Below are 25,458 nucleotides of genomic sequence, written 5' to 3'. Positions count from 1 at the left end.
GTATCAAAATAAGTGAACTTTAAGGGCTGTCACCGATTCAAAAAAATTGCAGTTTTTGCAAACGTCTGACTTTTTTTCTCTGTATTGAAAAAAAAGTCGTTAAATGCATAATTTGGTGCATGGAAAAAAATAAATAGAGTAATAACCCTATGCTTGCTTGATAGTATAGGAAGATGTAAATATATTTTAAAATAGAATGTCTATCAGACAATCATGAAGATTTTTAGTACATATTTCATTTAAATCACAATAAAACAATAACTTTGTTTTCCATAATATTACAACACATACATCTTACATATTACATTCTAGGAGTTCTTCTCTTGTTCCTACATTAATTTCCCCGTGTCATGAGCGTAGAGTCCAGGGGTTCTGGGTTCTGGATCTAGTGCGAGTCTCCAAACAAACCTATTTTTTATCATGTTGTAACTTTGAATTTTTGCTTTTAGAAATTTTTCCTTTATCTGTGATAGAAGACATTGCTTATTACCAAATTTCAAGACTCTGAGTTCAGGGAGACTACCTTTTAAGTTTTGATTCCCTGGCGAATATAGAAATTTGCGAAATTTTTGCAGTATAAACGACTGTAGTTTTTTTTTTTTTAAATTGCGTTGGCTTGTAACTTATATGTTTGATTTTTTCACAGCGTCAAAGGACCGTAGACTTCAACTTGTACCTCCACGCGTTCCTGCGGAAAAGGGTCTTGACAGACAGACAGACGGACAACAAAGTGATAGGACACAGAATCACTTATCACTTATTTGTCCCATAAGATAATTGGTGAAACAAATGTATGCGTAATCATTTTTATAAAACTTTTATCCATGACTCATATGGTTTACATACATTTTCACATTAAAGTATTTTGTAAAGTATTCGAGGAGCATTTAATTTTTTTATGCAATCAAAAATTGGCTCAGCACTTTTTTGTCTATAATTATGTTAAAAATAAAGTAAGTAAAGTAAGTTTTTTTATTCTTTGTTATGGATAAATCAAATGAAAAACTTAAACAATTTTGAAATATCTAGTAGAAAGTTTTATTTAAGGCTATACCTCAAATTGATTTTATTGAGGTGACATGACTCACTATGATTATTTTTAATTCTTGATTCATAGAAGACATATTATAATAGTTTCAATTTGACAGATAATTTCAGTTCATATGATAACAAGCTTATCTGATTTATTACGTGGGAATTATAATTACAGTATGAGTAATGTTACTTATTGATTTAATTGGAAATTCGCTTGGCTTGTCTTTATTTATATTTCACTTGAATCACATCAGAAAAGTAATTACAGCTTTGATAAAAGCAAAATAGGATATCTATTAATTATGTTCGCTATTTTCATTAAAAAAAACTTCCAAAACTAGTATAACGACAGCATAATAAGTAGTTCTTTATTATTTCGAAGGCTAAATTAAGCTCTTATATAATAAATAAATGGACCGCCTCCTTGGTACAGTGGTTGACGCGTGAGCGTAGAACCGAGGGGTCCTGGGTTCGGTTCCCGGTGGAGACGAAGAAAAAAAAAGTCTCGGTCTGGCAGGACACAGAAGGCTGATCACCTACTTGTCCCTAAAGAAAATCGATCAGTGAAACAGATGTATGGACTGTATAACGAAAATATTGTGTTAATGAATGCTTAGTGAATGGAAATTCAAATATAATTAATCTGATTTTTAGTAGACTTTCAAAACCTGATTCCAATCAATAAAGCTCGTATAAAACCAAGTACGGTAAGTTTTAGTATAGCCCTACTAAAGTCATACTGTCGACGATAGCTTTTTCTTTAGTTTTATGTAATTAATAGCTGTGCCCCGCGGCTACAACTGCATTGCTCCGCTCCTCGAAACCTATCTCGATAAAATAGACTATCTAAAACAGTGAAATAATTCTTCAAATCAGACCCGTCAAACAAACAAACAAACTCTTCAGCTTAATCACATTAGTAGAGATTATACATAACAAAACACATTAAAACTGAAGACTTTAAAATATATTGTAAACGGGATTTATCCCAACGTTTTCACTATGGCACGGATAGTGTGAGATGTTTCATTCGTCATGCTGATGCTGACGGTACAAAGTATACAAATTTCTCCTCTATGTCTCTGCAGCCGGTACCTATTTAGAGTAGTTTTCTGGATATTCATACTTATTTTATTTTATTTGTTAAGTTCATCCTACACCTGTCACAACAATACTTATAGCTAATGTACAAGTTATAATTAAAAAATTTAACACTTGTGACAAACAATTATAGGATAACACATGATAAATAATTAAGTTTAAGTCAAGTCACTAAGAGAGAGACGAAGCAGAAAATATAAACAAAATGAAGACAATTCATTGAAATATTTACGGATTTTATAACAATTGTCGTGAAAAATATCAATAAAATGATTATTTATGCATCTTTTATGGCTGGTATTGCCTTCTGGTCGTTTAGTTCCCTAGTAACTGCTATTATCTAAACTGAAATTTGAGAAATATCTAAATATATACGAATTAAACAAATCACATATAAATTAAAGTCACGTGTATATTCTACGTGAAACTGTGCCAAAGAAATTTACAATGCTTGGGCGTGAGTAGGTAATTGTAAAAGTTGTTACTTAGATGTCGTGATTAGAATTACCAGTAATTTAACATTTACCAGAATTGTTTAATTACGTCTTCAATAATTGGATTATCAATGTGATAATTATTATGAATTTTTTTACAATTTTGAGTTGTGGTAAGCTTTGAATGACAATGTATTGCTAACCTACTGGTTGTAAAATTGGCCGTCTACAAGATGTATATTGTTTAATGTAACTATTAGAATTGTATCTCAAGAATGGTAACTTTTAGAAAAAAATCATGAAGTATTTGAACTTTTGAAGATCTTTTTATAAAATTTAAGTACCATTTTCGACAAAAATTAAAAAATCTAAATTTTTTAAAACCCTTTTATATCTTCCATGGAATTCGATCAACAATATTAAAAAAATAAGCCTGTTTAAAATAAATTAATTTTAATATAATATGATGATGCCCTCGTGGAGAAGTTTTCGCGGTTTGCAATAGAAACAGGAAAAATATTTTTTCGGATTGTTACATATGCAATGAATGCATGCAGTTGTGAATAGTTTAATTAAATACTTCCATAAACTTGTTTATTACCTTTAATTATAAAATCTAAAACTTATTTACTTTTTGATGAGAATAAAAATAAGGTACATGGTACATGTACGGTCTACATGATAGGAGTGGTAAAATCAAAATTTAAATTCAAATTTTATTTATTTGTAATCTGAATGCAGTTACAAATCACAGATTTTATGATTACAGTATTATGCGGCTGAAGAAACTCAGTTGTTAAATTATCATACCCTTATTGAAAAATTGAATGATCATATTTTTATTGTGTCTTTATTTCAAACTTAAGCATTAGATGTGATCCATGGAATGTAGTTGGACACTTTCGTGTTGATACTGGGGAAGCGGCTGCTGGCACACTCCCGAGCCCACGAGTACACTCCAACCAGCACGTTGTTGTACACCAGAGGACCGCCCTCATCACCGGCGCACTGTCCGCGACCGCCAACATTCAACCAACCACTGCATATCATGTTGTTAGTGACTACGAAGTTGGCGGAGGCGTAGTTGTTTCTGCAAGTGTTGTAGTTGATCGTCCATATTTGCACCTGACGTAATTGCTTCGATGCTGCAGCATTCGGCTAAAATAATCATAAAAATACATTAGCTTTTGATAAAGTGAACGAGATTATCAATGTTTAGAGTTATTGTTTTTGTTATAAGACGTACCCCAGTGCGTCCCCAGCCAAGGGCCCAAACGATGGCATTGTCAGGAATATAGTATCCCGTGTTGGCAAGTGAAATAGCTCTGACAGAGTTGGAGTATCTGAAGTTTGTAGAAGAGCGGACGATGGCGATGTCATTTTCCCGTCTTAGAGCGTTATAACCCGAGTTGATAATAATGGAGTGTACTTTGTGAACGGAGCCACCGCTGTTTGCGTTCGTGGATCCTACTCTGATTCTCCAGTGGTTGATGGGTTCGTTACTGAAAATAAAGTAAAAGATGACCTTTAAATGTTGCCTCCTTGCATAAAAATCTGATATCAAAAGGTCCCAATATCTCTTCTCTCTAATGAAACTTATATTTAACTCTTCGTGTTCTGGCAGCTGGTATAATTTAAGCCAAATACCAAAATAAACAAATACTCACGCATAACAAGAAGCCGCTGAGAGAATGGATCTATTATTAATAATGGAGCCAACGCAAGCCTGGGAGTATGAGCCACCATTTCTAGAATATATCATAGAAGCCACATATGGGTTCTGGTTGATCGTCGTGGTTGATCCACCAGCAATCCTTGATTGTCCGGCGGGAACCGCTGAAAGAAATTAAAACATTTGTTATGTAACCTTTTGTTTCTCTGGAAACATAGCTATTTGTCAACAATGTTTCATGTGCACAATTTTGAACAATGGTAAAAATCCTCATATCACAAAAATTTTCAAAAACCTAATATGCTTTAAATTGAAAATCTAAAGGTGAATGCGTACCCGTAACAACAGCTAAACAAAACAGTAAAGAAGTAATAAGGAACCGCATTTTGTAATGTGTTATTGAAACTGATAGTAATTAAATAATTGCCGGTGTTTATATACAGATACAAGACAAGACAAGCACGATACAAGACATTGATACTAATCTGCGGAGTTATTGGAAAAATTAATTTTATCAACCGCTTTAATCATGAGCCAAAAACAACATGTCGAACTTTTACGTAATAATACCTAATAGATTTTCAAAATAAGTGAACTAAGGGCTGTCAATAATAAAAAAGTAGTTTTCGTAAATGTCTGACTTTCTATTTCTATATTCACTGCAAAACTAGGATAAGAAAATAAATATCAGATGTTATAAGTAAACCATACTAAAACAAATAAATAAGTTAAATGGTAACTTGCTTAATAAAATAAGATATATATTATCTTCTTTTAAACATCTCTAACAGACAAAAACGAAGATTTTCGTATTTCATTAAATCACGATAATAGAAAGAGATTATAGGTAGGTATATAAAAAAACTTAGCAAATTTTGAAATATCTAGTATAAGTTGTATTTTGAGTTACAAAGGCTTTCATTGTTAAGTTAATACGACATGACTCACTATGATAATTTTTAATTCTTGATTCATAGAACCTCTCGACAAATAATTTCAATTCATATGATAACAAGCTTATCACATTAATTATAACGTGGGATGATAATTGCATGATGACTCATTTTTATTGATTTAATTGTGAAAATCTTATCATTATTTATTTACTAGAATTTGTCATATCTTATAGTATATTGGTCCAAGTTATAAATCGAAAATGTAATTCAGACTGTGATAAAAGCAAAATAGGAATTATGTTCGCTATTTTGATTTAATCAAAGACTTCAGAACTAGTATTACGAAATATGAGAGCATTTAAGAAGTAATTTTATTTGGACTAGACTAAATTGGTTAAACACTTAATATTATTATTATAATTATAAACCACGTGCACCAGAATATTGTTTAAAGAAAATGTGTTAACCAGTGCTTTGGAAATTTGAATTCAGATCCAACTAATTTAAAACTTATACTGACATTCGACTAGCTTCTTTGATTTTATGCAAGTATACATTACATTGATTACAACATACATCGAACAATATCATTATACATTGAAACTACTTAAGTCTTTAAAACAGAAATAAATAGAAAACCAGGATTGTAAGCGTGATTTTTATTTATTTTATTATTTATTCCTAGGCCTTCAACACTACCAATTGCCTTCTGCATTATCACGGATAGACAGAGATTTTTCATTCGTAGCTTAATAGTACAAAACACACAACACACACACTTATGTTAGATATCCGCAATAAGTGTCTTCAATCGACAATGCTTCGTTTCGTTTAGTCATTGGTGGGTAATAGAATTGATATTTGCAATATAAATTTTCTTAGGTAGATCTCGGGATAAAGGTGGTCTACGACAAAGAATAGCATAGCTACTATACTTTTAAGATCTCTCTAAACTTTGTTAAGTATATTTAGACAAACACACAGAAGATTTATTTCTACAAAGTGAAATTTTGTTGAAAACCCTTTTAATTACACAAACAAATTTCTATGAATTTTATAATAACTGATGATTACCGCATTGTTATCGTTGTTAGAAGAGATTTCTCGTTTATTTTGATAAGCATAATGAGCTTAAGTATGTTTATCATATTGTCCTAGCTGATACAAATATAGAAATTTACATGGTTAAGTTTCATATAATCACCAGTAAAAGAAATGTGGGTGATTTTTATATAAAAGAAAAAATGAAATAAAATATCTGGTTCGAATAAATTATTAATATTACCATCTAAAAAAATAATTAGAAAATACCTTCACCTATTTCAATAAATGGATGTTGGGTAGTATATCATGTTATTATAGGTCTATAGATCCAGAATATTCTCAGCAAATAGTTGTCGCAAAAAGCAACTTTATTGTAATAGATTAATTTTTAGAAGATGTAATTATCTAATCAACAAATCAAATCTAGTTTCACGAGTACGTATATATGTATACCAAAATAATTTATATTATAATATATCAAAATTATTTCGCATTGTGCGTGAGATTCGTATTTCCGCCAAAGTAATTATCCTTTCACAAAGATCTCCGCAAATACTTCACAGACAAATATCCTCAATTATTTCATAGGCGTTATTTTTTTCGCATGATGCTTAATAATTAATTTGCTACAAAAATAAAAAAGGCATTCCTTTAAAAAACGTTTTCTCATTTATAACGGAAACAAATCATAGCCTTTAAAACTGGGTGATAAGTTATGTTTACATTTTACTAAACGAACGTTTAAATAAACAATTTTTATTTATTTTTATTATTTACTAATTTACTGTTTAACTACTGCATATTTTTAAAGATATTATTGTCTTCAATAATAAAACAATAAAATTTATAAAATACTTTTATTCGTTAATTATATAAAAAGAAGATTTTCTTCTTTATTTTACTTAAAATAAAAAAGTTGTACTCTGAGCACACTCTTTAATTCCCATAATATTCACTGATACTCAGTCTACCCAGTCTCAAATACGAACCTCAAAATTAAGCATTAGAGGTTATCCAGCTAGTATAGCGGGAAACAAGGGCATTGACCCCTGGGTATCGGGGATGAGCACATTCCTCGTGGCCCCAAGAGCACACGCCGACCACCACGTTATTGTGAAGCAGAGGACCACCAGAGTCACCACCACATTGGTCACGACCACCAACATCCAGCCAGCCAGTACATAACATATTGTCAGTGACTTCACCACGGAGTTCACGCCAACGGTCCCTGCAAGTTTGCCGATTTATGGTCCAAATTTGGACATGGCGCAACTGATTGGATGATGGGCCGGTACCCTGAAAATTAATAAGATATTTAGGCAATCTGGTCCAGATCTTGTATAAGTTTATAAGTCAATCTCTCCCTTTCGGTAGCCATAATTACCTACCTAAAGCCAGCTAGTTATGCTTGCATAACTATAACATATTGCTAATTGCAATTTAAAACTTATAAAGTTATTCAAACTAAAGATTTCAAGTATTCATTAAATAAAGAGATAAAATAAATAAATAAGCCATTTATTCGAAATCTCACTTATTATATACCTAATATACAATTTTGTTAGTAAGTAGTTATTTAAAACTAAGGTTACTTACCTATAATTAGTGTTAGTTATATTATCTAAGAGATTTCGACCCCTATTTGGGTAAAGGCCTCCTCCTTCCTTTTCCATAACTCTCTGTCCTTGCCTGTCTTTATCCAGTATATAATAAAGAGATAGAGACTATGTAATCCGTTAAGCTTTGCCACACAGTCTTTGCTTTCGTACACTTACCGAAGTCATTCCCCATCCAATTGCCCAAACGACCTGACTGTCAGCAAGGAAGTAGTTAGAGCTGGCGATACTGCCAGGAGCTACGTTCGCGTTGTACGCGAAAGCTGTGTTGGAACGGACGATAGCAACGTCGTTGTTCAAATTATTATCATTGTATTGTGGATGTATTATAATATTGTTGGTGATGTGCACCACGCCGCCACTGCTTTCGAATGTGGAACCGACGCGCATGCGCCACCGGCTTGGGGGGTCATGGCTTAAAAGAAAACGGGCTATTTAACTCTTTTTGCAATTGTTGATATGGATATCTGGTCGAAGTCTGCAGAGGTCGTTAACAATAATTTCAGAATCACTTCTGTAGAATAAACGTTTTAAAGCAGTAGTGGCGATAGATTGAACACATTAACGAGGACATGCTTTACGGTAAAAATTGCTAATTTATTAGGAAGTGAAGATGCACTGAAACTGCGAACCCGTTTGAATCAATTTATCAATTTTCATACGTACAAGAAGCAGTGAGCAGCGGACAGGACGGATCTGTTGTTAATGATAGTTCCACCGCATGCTTGGTTAAAGGAGAGACCGGTCCTGGAGTAGAGCATGGCAACACCATAAGGATAGCGGTCGATGGTGGTCACAGACCCACCGACTATCCTTTGGTGTCTGGGCTTGTAGGCTGTAACATACAAAACATTAAAAATTACAAGATACAGATTAAAAGAAATATGTAAGTATGATGTTTCTTTATTTGGTTAATTTAATTAAGTTTCAATTCTCAAAAGAATATGGTTTATAATTCTAATTTTATTAACAAAATATTGTTATAGATAATGTCAGAAGAAAAAAGGGTATATTTTATTTCTTTAAAGTTTATTAGAATTAATACCATTGAATCAGAGATGATCATAGTAAGAATAAGGTACTTATAACTTTTTTCTGATATTAAAACAAATTTATTCGTATAAAACACTACTATACTCCTAAAAAATTAAATAAAATAATAAAACTAACCTGCAACAGCCAAGATTAAACAAAACAATAGTATAAGCGCTCGCATTTTGGAAACTATTTCCCAAGCAACAAAATAGTGAAGGAAACATTTTATATATACTCAATTCACAAAGATAAGAAATTATTTAATCTTATTTATAATTTATTATGGTTTAGATCCTATAACGTACTTAATTGATTCAGCTGAATTAAAATTTATCGAAAAAGGATTTTCCGAATAAATTCAACAAACACAATATCTATGTTACACAGATTAATTAACTATGCAATATCTTATTTTATACTATGAGAATAATATTGTATTATCAAAACATACTATTATATACATATATATAAGCACAGTAAGTAAAATATCATAGCCCTTTCTGCATTCAATTTAAACAAGCACATACATTAACTCTCACTCACATATTTATTATATGCTATACATAGGTATATTGTTCAATTACATTAAATAATTTACATAATATAGGTAATTTTAGTGTTTGTAACACAATTAAACTACTACCGGCAGTTCCTCCCTTGTAATATCTTGTATATTATTATTTTATTAAAAAAATCTATTATAATGATTAAAGTATAAATGTAGGTACTATACACTATCGGTATTACATTCAGAATATAAATAGTATATTATGTTATGCGAATAGGTACTAAGCATAACACAGATTTTTAAAAATGAAGTCCCTTTTATAATTACCGAAATATTGCTACAAAAAATTTGTTATTCATTATTATTACAGATCTCTAAAATAAAAATATATGGTTGATTATATTTCAATTCTTATCACGTTTCCTATGATTAATTGGAATAATATAATATCTATAATCCCCTCCAATTAAGCAATACTTTGATAAAAGATATAGAAACCCATATTATAGTACTTACATGAATTTATTTTAAGTAAGCTATTACAATATTACATAGATCGAATTGAAGTATTCTTGTTGATTGATAACTTTATAAAGTATACAGCATTGTAAATAATAAAAACACCATTTTAATGATTGATAAGTTTAAACTAAATCTATTTTTGTAAATAATCAATCAAATCAAATAGTATCAGATTTCATAGATCCATTAAAATATTATTATTATATATGTGTTTCAAACTAATCTATACCTCTAAACCAATTTCTACAAAATACAAAGCCTATTAAATTAAATCTACGGAACCATCACTAATATTAAACCAAAGTTATATAAAGTTGATTTATCAAAATCACAATTTATATAATAACTAGAGGTCCGCCCATGGTACATATTTCGCAATAAAAGGTAGCCTATGTCCTTTCTCGGGTATCAAAATATCTCCATACCAAATTTCATGCAAATTGGTTCAGTAGTTTAGGCGTGATTGAGTAACAGACAGACAGAGTTACTTTCGCATTTATAATATTAGTATGGAGATTGATAAGTTTAAACTAAATCTATTTTTGTAAATAATCAAATCAAATAGTATCAGATTTCATAGATCCATTAAAATATTATTATTATGTGTTTCAAACTAATCTATACCTCTAAACCAATTTCTACAAAATACAAAGCCTATTAAATTAAATCTACGGAACCATCACTAACACTAATATTAAACAAAAGTTATATAAAAGTTGATTTATCAAAATCACAATTTATATAATAACGCAGCGAACCCAAAAAGCGGGCAAATATAAGTTAATTGAATGAAGCTTCATTTGTATTCAGTACACTGGCTTTCTGCTGATGCCAGAATCCTTAAGATTACGATACACAATATATAATCCAATTGAATCACATTTTATATCGACCGCAAAATGATTCATGACTTATTTCATTTGAAATGTTCAGTTACAAACAAGATAAAGTTAGGTATCTATATACATACTAGCTTTCGTTCCTGTTCCTATTGGATAACCTATTCCATGTCCTTTCTCAGGTCTGAAGCAATCTCTGTACTTACTAAATTTTTAAGTAAATCCGCGCAGTACTTTTTGCGTTCAGGCTGGACATACATACCTACAGACAAAGAGACAAAAATTCTAAAAACTATATTTTCGGCTTCGATAGCGATTGTAGATTACGCCCCAAGTATTCTTTAAAAAATATTCAATGTATAGTTTTGACTTTCCTACGATTTTATTTTTTGCATAGATGTATAGAAATTCAAATTAAACAACATTGCCTATACAATATTATATAAGGCTCTAAGACCTGAGTGTGGCCAACAGTGGCGATGCGATGGAAGTAAGCTGTTAAAGTAATATAACTACGAATTAGTTATTTAGGAAGTTCAAAACTATCACCAGTGAATAAAGTTGTGGAATAATTGACGTTCGTGCTTGAATTGAACATAATATTATGAAATACTAGCGGTCCGCCCCGGCTTCGCCCGTGGTACATGTTTACGTTTTCTCTACATAAGAACCATCCTCGTACTTCAAGGAATATAATAAAAAAAGAATTATCGAAATCGGTTCAGCCGTTCTCGAGTTATGCGCTTACCAACACATTTTGCGATTCATTTTTATATATAAGACTAGCGGTCCGCCCCGGCTTCGCCCGTGGTACATATTTACGTTTTCTCTACATAAAAACCATCCTCGTACTTCAAGGTATATAATAAAAAAAGAATTATCGAAATCGGTTCAGCCGTTCTCGAGTTATGCGCTTACCAACACATTTTGCGATTCATTTTTATATATAAGACTAGCGGTCCGCCCCGGCTTCGCCCGTGGTACGCGTTTACGTTTTCTCTACATAAGAACCATCCTCGTACTTCAAGGAATATAATAAAAAAAGAATTATCGAAATCGGTTCAGCCGTTCTCGAGTTATGCGCTTACCAACACATTTTGCGATTCATTTTTATATATAAGATAAACAATGCCATGTGCATGAACAGAATAATTCTAAGATAACTGTTAAGATAAAGACAACAAGGAGAAAAATATATCATGGTTTCCAGAGAGTCATTTCACTCAACCAGAAGTGGATCCTTCATTAAATTTGATATTGAACGAGCACATAAAGCCGATCATACACCTGATCTCTTACCGTGTTATCAAATATTAAGGAAAAAAGAGCATTCTTCTATTTACATATTTTTAATATTTAAGTAGTACCTATGTAAAAGTAGATATTATGTTGTAATAACTTTTAAACGGTTGCATAACATAATATTCTCTTTATAAATTAGCCTTTATTAATAAAAATTCTTAAATATTTTTATTCAACATAAAAATGCTCTCCTCTTGTTTAATAAAAGATAATGAAATCCTTTGCGAAGCGAAATGAATCTTATAGTTTTTGTAGAGTATTTTAACGGTTTTGGGAGCCTCTCGATTACGTCAACATTTTTGATCTCAAAAGTTAAAATAAACATTTCAGAATTGGCAAATGTTATCAAACTTCTAGTCACACAATTTATCGCATGCACAAACATTGAACTGGACAAAATTTGTGGATATAAAAAGCATATTATAAGATTACGTGACCTCAAGTGAAAACGACCTCGTTAATTATTATGAAAAGATGGCAATATTTCCCTCGAGACCAAAGGGAGAAATATCAGCCCATAAAAAGGGAAAACAACTTTTTTATTTAAATGTTGTTTGATGTGACTTAAAAAATCGAATATTTTTAACAGGATACTTACAATGAAAAATTATAAATCATCATCATCGTCAACATTTTATTAAAATCTCTCGACTCGCGATTTTAAGCGAATAGATGCCCTTGGTACAGTCAAAATCTAATAATGTTGTTTCTATTTTAATTTCAAAATTTTCCATCAAAATTGTGAAATAATCTTCGCAAAAGACTTCCAATTCCAATGTCCGAGTTTAATATTTCAAAGATTACTCTACAAAAAGATTTAGCAATAAACCGGGATAAAATCTTCATAATATCGTAGGTAAACGAATGATTTAGTTATTTTCCATTGACTTGAGTTTCAATTAAATAAATACTGTTCGATTTGTGTTCGAATAATCTTATAACAATAAATATTGTGAATTGCCACCAACGCATTAAACAACACGCATTTATTGCGCACCGAAAAACAATAGCTTATCACGATTTGCGGTGGCCATTCATATAATAACAATAAAAAGATCAAGATACTGTTATAATTTGTGGCAGATCAATATCTACGAATCATGTGATAGCAAGTGCATCGGTATCAAATTGGAGCAAGTTATCGTACATCGTTTGCCGGCTTTGTTGCTGAATGGCCTGTCATATAATCTGCGTGTAATGGACACGAAAGATCGATCTCTATAAGATTGTTTTTGTATCTCCTTTTCAGTGTTATCGTTCAATGATTCAATGATCTTTATCATTATTGCCACATCATGTATAATCAAAATGATTGCCGAAATCGTATGTGTTTACTAGCTATGTGTTATTCGGAGAAATCATATTAATTTCAATTGAAATAGTAAAAGAGTATAGATATTATAAAAAAGGTATATCTAAACTATACGTATTACATCCAAGTAATAAGTCAATGATGATGTATATAAATGAAATGGGAACCAATTATAGATATGTATAGAGAAAAAAGCTTTTTAACTCTTGTATCTCATTTGTTATGCAAAGAGTTTAATCACTTTTTCGCATAATATATTTACATAACATAATGACACCATAAATCCTTAATATTATAAATCCACGCATTATCCACTAAGGCTAATCATACAGATAAACACATAAACAATGTCTCCTAATACCACTACTTAATTACCAGCAAAACGGTATAGAGAGCGCTTACATTTGTCAAAACCATTTATCTCAAAGGTCAGCTATTTTCCCAAGGTAATCCCGTCAACACGTACTATTCACCACGTCACCCCGACACATAGAGGTTCCTTATTCGATGAAAGCGGTATTAATTGTCGGATTAAGTGAGTGAAAACCCTACTAATCTAATTGTATGCCTCATGCACAACCATGCCACATTCTAAGGTTTGAATTGAAGTTGGTATGCGTCTGAATAGATGTTAAACTACAGTCTTTCCCTGTTTCGGAGTTAGACTTTCAACTAGCTCACTAGTTAAATTGTATGCTAATGTTATGTTGGTACTTATATGTAGACGATTAGATGTTTGTTCGGCAATCTGGCAAAAATAGTTCCACTGATATGTATAAAATTTTTGAATTAGTTAATGAGATCAAAGAATATCGTTTTTAATATCACATAATACATTTTAAGAACACTATATTGTATAACTTGCAATGTATTTAAAACATATCATTGTAATTAATACGATTTATTAGTTGTTAATGAATATACTTATTCATAAGCTTTTATAATTATCCCCTACTGAATGAAATACATTTAACGTGGCTGTTTAATTACCTTCTGTACAAAATTTAAGCTGAAGACTCGCAAAATCAACATGAAGCTTTAAAGATTTAAGATCTAATTCCCCTTGTAAAAGTTTTCAAGCTCCCGTCGCGCATTATTTATTGTTTTATTCAACTTCATTTATACTTGAAATAAACACAATATTAATGTAGCTTCGAAGTCACGTAATGAATTCCTTAAACTCGAAACTCAAACATTTATTTCCCTTCTTTTAAAAGCGCTTTTGAATGGTCATAATACGTCGATTAATATTGTAATACTAGCGACCCGCCCCGGCTTCGCACGGGTGCAATGCTGATACTAAATACACTACAGAAAAACTTTTAACGTTGTATATGTAACATAGCGGCCCGGCCGGCCGGTACCGCCGCAAACGGTACGTCCCGCAATTTTTAAATCTGTAATATCTTCGAAAATATTCACTTAAATCATACGGTGTAAAGGGCCATATAGATCTATATTAAATGAACAATGTATTCAAGGTATTTAATTGGTTAAGGATTAATGCTGTATTGGTTAAAATCGCTTCGAAAATTAGCCATTATTTGTCGTAAAAAGTTAATGACAAAAAAAAGTTATTGTGGGTTATCCATAAGAGATAGACATATGCCATCGCGGACTTTTCTGTAGACCTTTTCAATGTGTACAATACTTAGTACATTATTTTGATAAAACTCGTAGGGTTCAGCCTGCGTTTGCAATGTAAGCGGAAGAAATGTAATTATTTATGACATCACATTAGAAACCTCAAAAATAACAGTACTTCTCCACTATTTAATGGATGTTATTATACATATAAACCTTCCTCTTGAATCACTCTATCTATTAAAAAAAACCGCATCAAAATCCGTTGCGTACTTTCAAAGATCTAAGCGTACAAAGGGACATAGGGACATAGGGACATAGGGAAATAGGGACAGAGAATGCGACTTTGTTTTATACTATGTAGTGATTCGCTACAGGTTTGGAAAGCAGTTTTTACAGAGTAGTGCTCTACTCTGGCAGGAAAATCTTCAGATCCTCTTTTCAACTCATGTCTGTTTTAGATTTTAATTTGATTTCTTATTGACGTTAAAAATGCTACTAGGTAATGGAAAATGTGATAAAAGGAAGATTTTAATAAGCACGTTAGGAGATGAAATTGTACCTCTACCTTTCTATGATGGTATGGCAAACATCATATTTTATAAATATAAGACCTATAAATATTCCAATAATAAATCTATTTAACATAACCTTACCATACTTTAACATATAGGTAACACAATTCGTGTGTTATGTATATTTCGTATAGAATATTGAAATACAGATTGAGAACACATACTTACAAATACTGTGTGCTAACATTTCGTCAGTACATTACTTTATACGTCGACAATATCAGACTCGGCACTTATCTTAAATCAAATATATTTCCCAACTCCCTTCTGAAGGTCACTATCAAGTTACCAGTATAAGATTAAGAAAGTTGGCAAACATCCATTGAACAAAACGTCGTAAATATGTTTTTTATGGAACATTCCATAAAAACGTTGGGATAGGAAAATTTTCAACTTAATTTATGGATTCTGAATTCACAATCATCAATTGCTAGAAACATCTGGAAGAAATTGCTTTTAATGTTGCTGTCGAAAAGAATATTACTTTATTAGATTTAACTATTGTCAAATTGAAAAAAGTGACGTTCTATAAAAAGAAACTGAAATTGTGGTATCATTTATTTGACATTATTTCCATAATCTATTAGCAAATGGAATTATAATGCATTTTCAAATGACTGAAGATTTCTGCCCTGGGATGCGCCGCTGGCTGCTTGCTGGCCTCGCACCACGTACCCTCGAAGATGGACTACCTTCCGGAGTAGAAAGTATAGATTAAATTCAGTTTTTAAAAATGGCGCTATGTGAATAAAACGATTAATAATTATTTTAATAGCATATTCTTCTTAATATATACAAATCTCGTGTCACAATGTTTGTCCTCAATGGACTCCTAAACCACTTAACCGATTATAATAAAATTCGCACACCATGTGCAGTTCGATCCAACTTGAGAGATAGGATTGGTTTTATCCCGGAAATCCCACGGGAAAGGGAACTATGCGGGGTTTTCTCTGAAAACGCGGGCGAAGCCGCGGGCGGAAAGCTAGTATTTTGATATATTTAAGAGACTGTTTTTAATTCTAAGGAACAGTTAAATACGGGTCATTCAAAAAATAAAACAAATCAAACATGCAAACAAACATTTGTACATCACAGGTGATTGTACTTATATAATGATGATAATACGTTTTTATACTACAGACGATAATAATATATAACAACATACTTGCGTCATGCCTTGCATCAGTCAAATAATAAAACAAAATCTTTTTTACAACTACTACGTCCATATTATGTACCTACCTCTTATTTACTAGCGTCCTAAATAAAACCCTAAACAAATAAAAACATGAATTATACGCAATAAAGAATTCAAAGGACAAACAATAGTAAAGCATGAATTAGTCATAGTTATAAAATACACGCGATATAAAACCTATTCATTGTTAAGATAACGGAGTTTACTGAACTAAGACTCTTTGTGAAATATTATTAACAGTAATTGAAACTTGCTCGCTGGCTCTACATTAAAATGTTATCCTTTTTTGAACTATACATTAGTATAAATTTAATTATTGATTTATCATATTTGTGCATATATTTTCAACAGTTACAATCTTTACTAATATTTGTAGGTATAACAAATTCATAAATACTGCAAAACGTAAATAAGATTTTATCGCATTTAAAAACAAATATAAGTACGGCGAGACGAAATTAAGTGGTATTATAAAGTTGGTACACTTATCAAGGAACAGTCAGACAAGTGTTTAACTTTATAATAATAGTGTTATTATCCTATGCATAAATGAGTATAAGGAGTTTCTTATTTACTGATATAGTGTAATGAAATGAAGCGATGAAATTCCACGTCCGCGCAATCATATTGAGTGTTTTTACTTTAAGTATATTTAAAGTGTTAATTTTTCGATTATCCTAAGTGTGTAAGTGTAGTTCAGTGGCCTTGGTTTCCTTCAATTTATAATCATTATTCGACAAAGGAAACGTATAAAAACAAGAAGATATGCAACGGAGTTTGGATCGCTCGAGAGAATATATATCGATTTTGAATGAAGGTAAAACAAACAGCCTTTTTTTATTTTAAAAGTATGATGGTTGCTTCAGGTAGTGTTTATTAATTATATTAAGAATAAAGAATTATATAACTTATATTAGTAAGTCTTCTAATTTATTAATTAACTCTTAATGTATTGATCAATTTTGTTTACCGTATTTCTTGGTTTATATGGCAAAAATTCTCTTGGTTTTATTATTTTACAACTCCAGTCGTTACAATTGTCAATATTTCACAAAGATTTGAATAGGACAAATTTCACTATTTTTCTCAGAGAATCTATTAACCGAAAGTCTTTTTTGTTTACCGACAGTTATCAGTCACATGCTCGGCGATAACCAAAGGATAACCTACATTTACTTGTATAAATAAGATATTAATATAATCGAGACGAACAGTATACATTTGAATTGATAGGATTAGAATTTGGTGGTAACTTAAAGTGAAATGAGATTGTTATCGGGACAAGATAAGGATGGCGGGGCTTCTGAGGCGGCTCTTATGAGAGGTTGGTTTTGTGAGCCGTTCATATTTTTTTGTGTAGTGTTTAATACTAAAAAGTAGGGAAGTTGTCATACCTATACACGTACAGCGGGAAAATAGTGCTGTTAATTATAATTTTATAACAAAAATATTCCAAACTTTTCTGTGAATTTAAATACAACATAATATATAATATATATAAAAGCACATAAAAGGGAGTATTAATTTAAACTCATTAGTATTATGATGAATACTCTGTTTTGAAAGGTATAATCATTTAATATTATTTCAATAAATTAAATAAATTACAAAGATTACGTTTGAATACAATAAAAAATGCAATAAAACGTTTATAGCAATATCAAAAACGGTTAATTTATTATCTTATCCGAAATTATCAAATTTATTGTTCTAGCTAACTAACTCATAATATTCCTATTGCAATTTTCGGAAACGAGCTTTAATATTTCTTCGTCCAATGCCGTGGCTTAACGCTCGCGTTTATAACAGCTTAATTTTCCGTCACCACACTAATATCACAATATACAGATACATACAGTAAGGAAACTTCATACAAAATGTTCGAAATGGCTCCCCCCCCATCAAGCATGTTTACGAGGGTATTGAGGGGGATCGATAGTAGCGGGTGACACATCCACAGATTTTGAATGACAAAGATACATAGTATAGAATAGAAAAAAGTTAAATACAATAGAAAAAAGTTTGTAAAGTGAAAAAAAGTGATGTCAATGATACAATTCACATTAAATAAATATCGATTGTTTCAGTTTGTAGCCCTTTCAATAAATATATTTGTAAATACCGTATCTGACTTCAAGTTAAAAAGAGACTATTTTTTAATTTCTATAGATATGGCAGCATGAGTTTTAAATTATGTTGACATATTTTCTACCAAAATGATAGCTACAAATAGTCACTATTAGGAGTCCAGTCTGTTTAAAGATCGCATCTATTTTTGACGCAATCTAGAAGAGCACAAAAATCTAAAAAAATGGAAACCTTAAAAAAATCTTGTTTAAATTTATGTGCATAATTACGTAAATATTAGGGAAGAAAAAGATATATTATAATTATGGTATTTTTATCGATACGTGACCACTTTGTCAAGCACTAAGCCTGTCAAACTATTTTCTTTTTCATCTAAAACAAAAAGGTGGAGGTTCTATGCTCGTATAATAATAATTTTAATTTATTTTTGCATATTTTGTGTTTTTTAATTTAATTTTATTTATCGTTTTAAAAATAATTTAGTAGGTATACCTACATACAAGTATTGTAAATTCTGGTTTAAAATAATTATTGAATATAATATTATGTATATAATACAAATATTAAGCATTATAAATAATTTAGGTACCTACATTAAATAGCCTTCGGCGTCCATAACAAGACAAGATTTCGAAATATAGCACTGAAAAAAACGTATTTACTTTTACAAGGTAGGTATATTTATTCGGATTGTTTCTTCTTGTAAATTCATATTTAGGCTACACCATTTTTGTATTTTAACGGGTTTTAATCTCAAAATTACCACAAAATCATCTGTGAAAAAAAAACAAACAGAAATATACAGGCCGAATTGATAACCTCCTCCTTTATTTTTGAAGTCGGTTAAATATCAAAAAGGTAACAGCCCTATAGCTATAATAGTGCTTATGTCATAATTTCATCGCAGGGGCTTAGTTTCCTAACTGTATGTACGTATATACTGTCAACTGTGCTAATATTGTTTAAAATTTAAGAGTCCGTATCGATTTTAGAGTGATTTTGACTTGTTTCTGTAATTCTTTAGAAGCTCGTTTAACAAAACTAAATTAGTAACAGTGTGTGATGATATCTTAAATTAAAGATTCATTCAATATCTAAAATACGTTCGAGACAATTTATTGATATTCATTGTCCAGTTTGTTTAATAGCCAATAACCTGAGACGTGTTTCAATTTTTTCCATGCGGGACGTTCGTGTCTTTGGCAATTAAGGCAATTTAAGTACTTTTATTGAAAAATTCAAAGAAAATCTAAGTTAAAAAAGCCTTACTTTGATGAAATTTTATGCGTATATGGCGTCGAGTTTCTAGTTCTTACAACAGAGTTAAAAAAAAATAAAAAATACACACTAAATGATAGGTTAATGCTTAAAAATTTGCAATAAAAAAAATACATATTATATGTTTTATGAAAGAAATGGAATAATTTAAAGTTCTCTAGAATTTTCGATTATATACGGGAGCGCAAACGTTGTTACGGCAGATCTATATAATCGAATATTCTAGAGAATTTTAAATTATACCATTACTTTCATAAAACATAGTAGTTAGTTTTTTTAAACGAGCTCCTAAAGAATTAAAGAAACAAGTCAAAATCACTCTAAAAAGCGATACGGCCTCTTAAATCAAACTTTTGTAAGCCGCAGTTTCATTACCGGCCTCGAGTGACGACACAAAGCTTTTGTGTCGGTGTCATTAAGTATATTTATAGGAAATTGTTGGTATTAAACGTTAAAAAGTATATACTTTTCCCACAGTTATACTATATGGTTGTATAACGTTGGCATAATATACGATCTTACTTGCCTGGTGGTCCCTGAGGTAATCGACACTTTTAATTAAAATAATGAATATTCGTTACAAAATGTTAATTAACTTTAATACGCTTTTTACGTCATACTTACATTTCCTTGGTACAAGTTAATGGGGACAATTTTTTTTATCAAAATATTTACTATTGATTAAATCACTGATTTATATCCAAAAAGATCCCTTTATTTATCGAATGTGTAACATTTATTTGTTTTACTCTTTGAACGATAACAGTTAATGTTTTTATGATTAGTTTAGTAGGTAATTATTAAATATTATTTTCTTATTACAGCTTTCAGTGTTTCTTATTGTTTTAACGTAATAATTAATTAAATCTAACGTTTTTACAGAATTAATAAATTATTAAAATTTATTTTTTCTTACTAACACTAAAATTGTTAAACTCCTTTTTCCTCCAATCATACCATATTCTCAATCCGAATTTGAATCATCTATATTTTCATAAACTAGAAAAAGCTGTGCAAAAAATTGTTTACGCATAGTCCTTCCAATTATTTCTAATAGAGCTATAGCCAGCCAGGGTAAGAAGGACCTTAGTGAGCCATAAAAAGGCACCCTTAGCCAGAGGGTTAATGATCAACTTAACCCTACGGTAAATAAATGGCTCGTTTGTTCCCGAGAGCGTTGATGAGAGATGCAATTTAGATTTAAATGCCATTTTCATAAGTACCACTTAGAAATAAACACATTTTAAAAACAATGTTATTAAAAAATCTTACAGGATTTCTTTTTACACGTAAAGTTTTAGTCCGTTTATATGAATCCACTAAGGTCTAAGATGCTTCAACTCCAAATGACTATCTATTTAAATATAACATTAAACATTATTTTACTTGGATATAATTTGAAAGTCAACCCTTATTAAAAAACCAAACCAGAAGACCTTAATCATCATAAAATCAAATCATTTAATAAATACATGTAAAATCACAAATAATATAAGTATGTATTGGGTAAAAAATACACAATACGTTTTCTCTTTATAGCGGGATGGTGGCATTCACTTGCCTCTATGGCCCTCGCGTGATGTTCTGTATTGCGCCTCCGAAAATAGCCCGCTTTTCAACAATACACCGAGATTATCATGATCTTTACCCGTAAAATCTCAGAGAAACTGTTATTAATAATAATGAAGTGAAGCACTTACCTACCAGTTTATAATCTGTATCATTTAATTATAAACATCAGTATTGTTTACCTATTTGCCAAAATTTCCATCATTTACAAAGGGGATAATATCCTAAATTGATTATTAAAATTAGAATCTGTCTATATCCATACTAATATTATAAATGCGTCTGTCTGTCTGTTACTCAATCACGCCTAAACTACTGAACCAATTTTCATGAAATTTGGTATGGAGATATATTGATACCCGAGAAAGGACATAGGCTACTTTTTATCCCGGGACAATGACGCAATCCCGGAAATCCCACGGGAACGGGAACTATGCGGGTTTTTCTTTGACTGCGCGGGCGAAGCCGCGGGCGGAAACCTAGTAGGATATATAGCTTTGTCAATTATTCTAGTATTAGAATCAAGCTATATTTGTGCTATAATGCAGCATTAGATTCGCTGTATTAATTACGTTTCAAAGCTGCAAAGCTTATTCAAGACCACGAAACCGTTAACCACGTTAAACAGATCTGAAAAGATACCCGCTGAAAGACATCTATTCATGGCTCGTTATTTTATTAGTGACTGGAGTTTAACACGTTCGCGGACAGTAACGACCACTGGCGTCTAGACAGCTAAAAGTGATACGACAGTACGTCTGTCGACGTATCAGTTTTTACTTGCATAAAATCAGTACGCCAAACGACGAGCGATTTTTCATACTATCATAAAGAACGGCATGTTGTACTGTCATCACAGGTATAATTACGACTTTTGTACTGTCACTGCATTATTTACAAAAATTCGTCAAAGGAAGGTACTTCCACGCATACATTCATATTTTTTTACGCCTCTCCCCGCGCACACTACGCCCGTGGGCGTCATGTTTGCATACGGTTAGTCGAGTACTGCGCCGCTGCGGTGATCCCGCGTGCCGCGTGTGAATTTTTGTTTAGAAAGTGAGTATTTTGTTTCCAACGTAATTTAATTGTTTTACTCATACTGGATGTACTAATTCAAGTCTAGTTGCTTATGTAAACAACATATTTATGTTGCTATTGTTTGTTGTGAACACGATTTTGTTGAACTAAATTTGTAATGAATATTTTTGCAAATGGCGTCTCGAGACTTGTTCGAAAAAGAACAAAAACGTCTTCAAGACCTGTTTGATGCAGCGTCTACCCCTGAATCGAGTCCATACCCATTTGCTGATGATGGTGACTATGAATCTGACGCTGAGTACTTACGACGTTTACGCCTATATCCGTTCTGTCATATCATATGGTTTTTTAACCATGTGTTGTAACACTACGCCCCTGGGCAATGTATGAAAAAAAGTAGTGTCTCAGTAGCTGCAACCTGTATACCAGTACTGTCCGCGAACGTGTTAATGCATAAAATAAAACCATTGATGCATAATTTGAGGGGCATTTTTCGCGACCTTATTACCGCGTTGACGTCGGCGCCTCGACGGGCCACACTAGCCGAAGGTAGGTCGGTGCTTGGCCTATATTCTGTCCCTCTCCGGCGCTCCAATATGATAACAGGCCATCTCCCTCCCAGTGACGTCATCACACAAACCCCTGAACGCACTAGGTGTGCGTTCCGGTTATCATTGCTCTCGTTCAATCGCGTTACTGTAAAAATAGTGCTGAGTAATTAACCGGGTTAATGTGTTAATGATTTTTTATGTAAAATAAATTTAAATACTTAGATCTATCTTATTAAATCCCTTTAGCAATTAATTAAATTCAAACCTTAATCTAATGCAATGAAAGTAAAAACTGAAATTTGAACACGTCATTGGAACTCAAGTTATCGCACCACCATCTCTATAAATGGAATATTTACATAAAATGTCAGCTATCAGATTGGATTTTTAATACAAATGCAAATGAAGACCCTAAATTTTTATGTTCACGGCAACACGTTTCGGTATTATTTTTAAAAATTAATTTGGCAACCCAATTCTAAATATCTATTGGAAATCTATACAGGAAAAGCAATGTAATATTCAAAAATAAAGTTTTTTTTATTTTCTGCGCGATTTATTACAGTATCTGTATGTTTAAGATATTATATTAGCATTATTCATTTATTTGATGTATCAAAAAATCCGTCAAGAGGTGCAGAAAACAAGTACAAAATATTCACCAGATAAATGATATGTGGAGTAACATCAGAAAATGTTATCCATATATCAATTAATCATATTATGTTCGTTGATCATACTGTTATTTTAGCAAAATTAAAAGCTGAAAATACGGAATCGTGATCGCTAAAGGTGAGAATGTTTATTAAAAACCAGACTCCAGCGTAAATATTTTAGTAAGATTTTCGTTTTTAATAGTATTTTCTTAATATTCTTAATGTTTACCTTGCCTGTGAATTCTGGAAATAAAATTTACTAAGTATAAAATACTATGAACAAATAGTTCTGTAAAATGAACTTTTTGCTCTACGACGATTATTCACGCTCCAGTATGAATGGGTAAACCATCTATCTACTTCTAAAGTTCAAAACTCCAGAACGCCTTCTAAAGTTTTCATCCTATATTCTATTTCTATAGCACACCTAGTTATGTTGTGATTAAATAGAAGTTTCTGGTAGTTAGTAGTGAACTATGCCACCGAAAGCTTGAGTTTTAAACACAATTACAGAACTTTCGAGATTCACGTATAGAGCCCAAACATCTTATCAACTACTCATTTGATCCAGCTTATAAAGTATTATCGAAGAAACTGAACCCACGAACTTTTTACTTAGAGCGACTTCTTTACAAGTACTGAATATGTCATGTAAAAATTGAATGGCATAATGTGTTATTTTGAAATATGTTTTGAATGCTTGGTTCTCGTGAAGATAATATTAAAAATAAATTAATGAATAACTTTTTAACAATAGAACTGTATTTTTGCTGCTGAAAGAACAATGTCCCTTTAGATAGCTTAGCTGGTAATGAGTAAATTTTACTACAGCCGTTAATCATTAATGACTTCATGGTGTCTATAATAAATAGGTATGGTTAGTTTTTATATGGTTCAATTTATAATATTACTTCAAAAAAATGTATAAACGAAGAATGATAAATATTAATTATTATCAATATAATTTAATTACCACATTTTGATACAAAAACATTCCTCAAAAAAAATGTATTCAATAAGGAATATTATTATAATTTCTAATAAATATTTTGTTTGTTACAGGTATGTTAAGGGAGAAGATTGATGAAGAGTTTATCTTCTTATTCGTGAGGATCTTCGTATGTTTGATCATTTATTATTATCTACTTTCCTTCAAGTATTTGTCTGCAAAACAATTTTAGAATTGTGTTGAATTGTATTTGTATGTGTTTCTTGATTCTCCTGAGCTTCTCAATTTTAATAATTTGAACCACGATCTCGTTGGCCCGCTCCTCGTTAAAATAAATAAACCAACTATTAAATATAACATCACATACGCATATTTGTGATAACTACTATAACAAGCATAAAATGGAACGTTCTACATTTTACAAATCATTTATTTTACCTAGATATACCTCTACAATTTTACGTGAGCTTAACAATTTGTCATTTTACAGCAAATAATTGTAAATAACGGGTATTATTTTCTCCACTTTGATGAATAATTGAAAATAATATTGAAATTAAAAATGAATATGTGCATTTTATTTCACAATCTCCTTTATCTACAAATGAGGTCCTATTTTGATGATAAAAGAATCAATGTAATCATGTAAG

At 31.2% G+C, this 25,458-nt stretch overlaps 3 protein-coding genes across 6 annotated transcripts in view; 1 reads left to right on the top strand and 2 right to left on the bottom strand.

The window, feature by feature from the left end:
- kcc (solute carrier family 12 member kcc) overlaps nucleotides 1–25,458 on the top strand; it is a 279,798-nt gene that overhangs the window by 203,877 nt on the left and 50,463 nt on the right. Inside the window, exon 1 of one of the 4 annotated variants that reach the window (XM_089696792.1) lies at nucleotides 17,296–17,493. The exons of the other annotated variants lie outside the window; for them this stretch is intronic. Within the exon in view, the coding sequence (XP_089552918.1) occupies nucleotides 17,442–17,493 (52 nt within the window). The 5' untranslated portion in view covers nucleotides 17,296–17,441. Of the gene's footprint in view, nucleotides 1–17,295; nucleotides 17,494–25,458 lie in introns of those variants that run through there. 4 annotated transcript variants of the gene reach the window in all.
- On the bottom strand, nucleotides 3,357–4,636 carry LOC149487997 (trypsin CFT-1-like). The gene is made up of 4 exons (XM_089696750.1): nucleotides 4,579–4,636; nucleotides 4,238–4,406; nucleotides 3,817–4,072; nucleotides 3,357–3,728 (listed from the first exon to the last, which is right to left on the bottom strand). Exons 1-4 carry the CDS (start codon nucleotides 4,625–4,627, stop codon nucleotides 3,432–3,434), a joined length of 771 nt encoding a protein of 256 aa, XP_089552876.1. The 5' UTR covers nucleotides 4,628–4,636; the 3' UTR covers nucleotides 3,357–3,431.
- On the bottom strand, nucleotides 7,168–9,018 carry LOC149487996 (trypsin CFT-1-like). Its single transcript, XM_089695925.1, has 4 exons — nucleotides 8,969–9,018; nucleotides 8,465–8,633; nucleotides 7,958–8,213; nucleotides 7,168–7,478 (listed from the first exon to the last, which is right to left on the bottom strand). The coding sequence occupies exons 1-4, from the start codon at nucleotides 9,012–9,014 to the stop codon at nucleotides 7,179–7,181; spliced, it is 771 nt and encodes a 256-aa protein (XP_089552051.1). The 5' UTR covers nucleotides 9,015–9,018; the 3' UTR covers nucleotides 7,168–7,178.

This window comes from Colias philodice, chromosome 6, assembly GCF_061535455.1.
Source record: "Colias philodice isolate Cphi_HAF_F1 chromosome 6, ilColPhil1 Martin Lab GWU primary, whole genome shotgun sequence".
Classification (NCBI taxonomy): Eukaryota; Metazoa; Arthropoda; class Insecta; order Lepidoptera; family Pieridae; genus Colias; species Colias philodice.
This window is presented reverse-complemented; position numbering and strand designations above follow the sequence as displayed.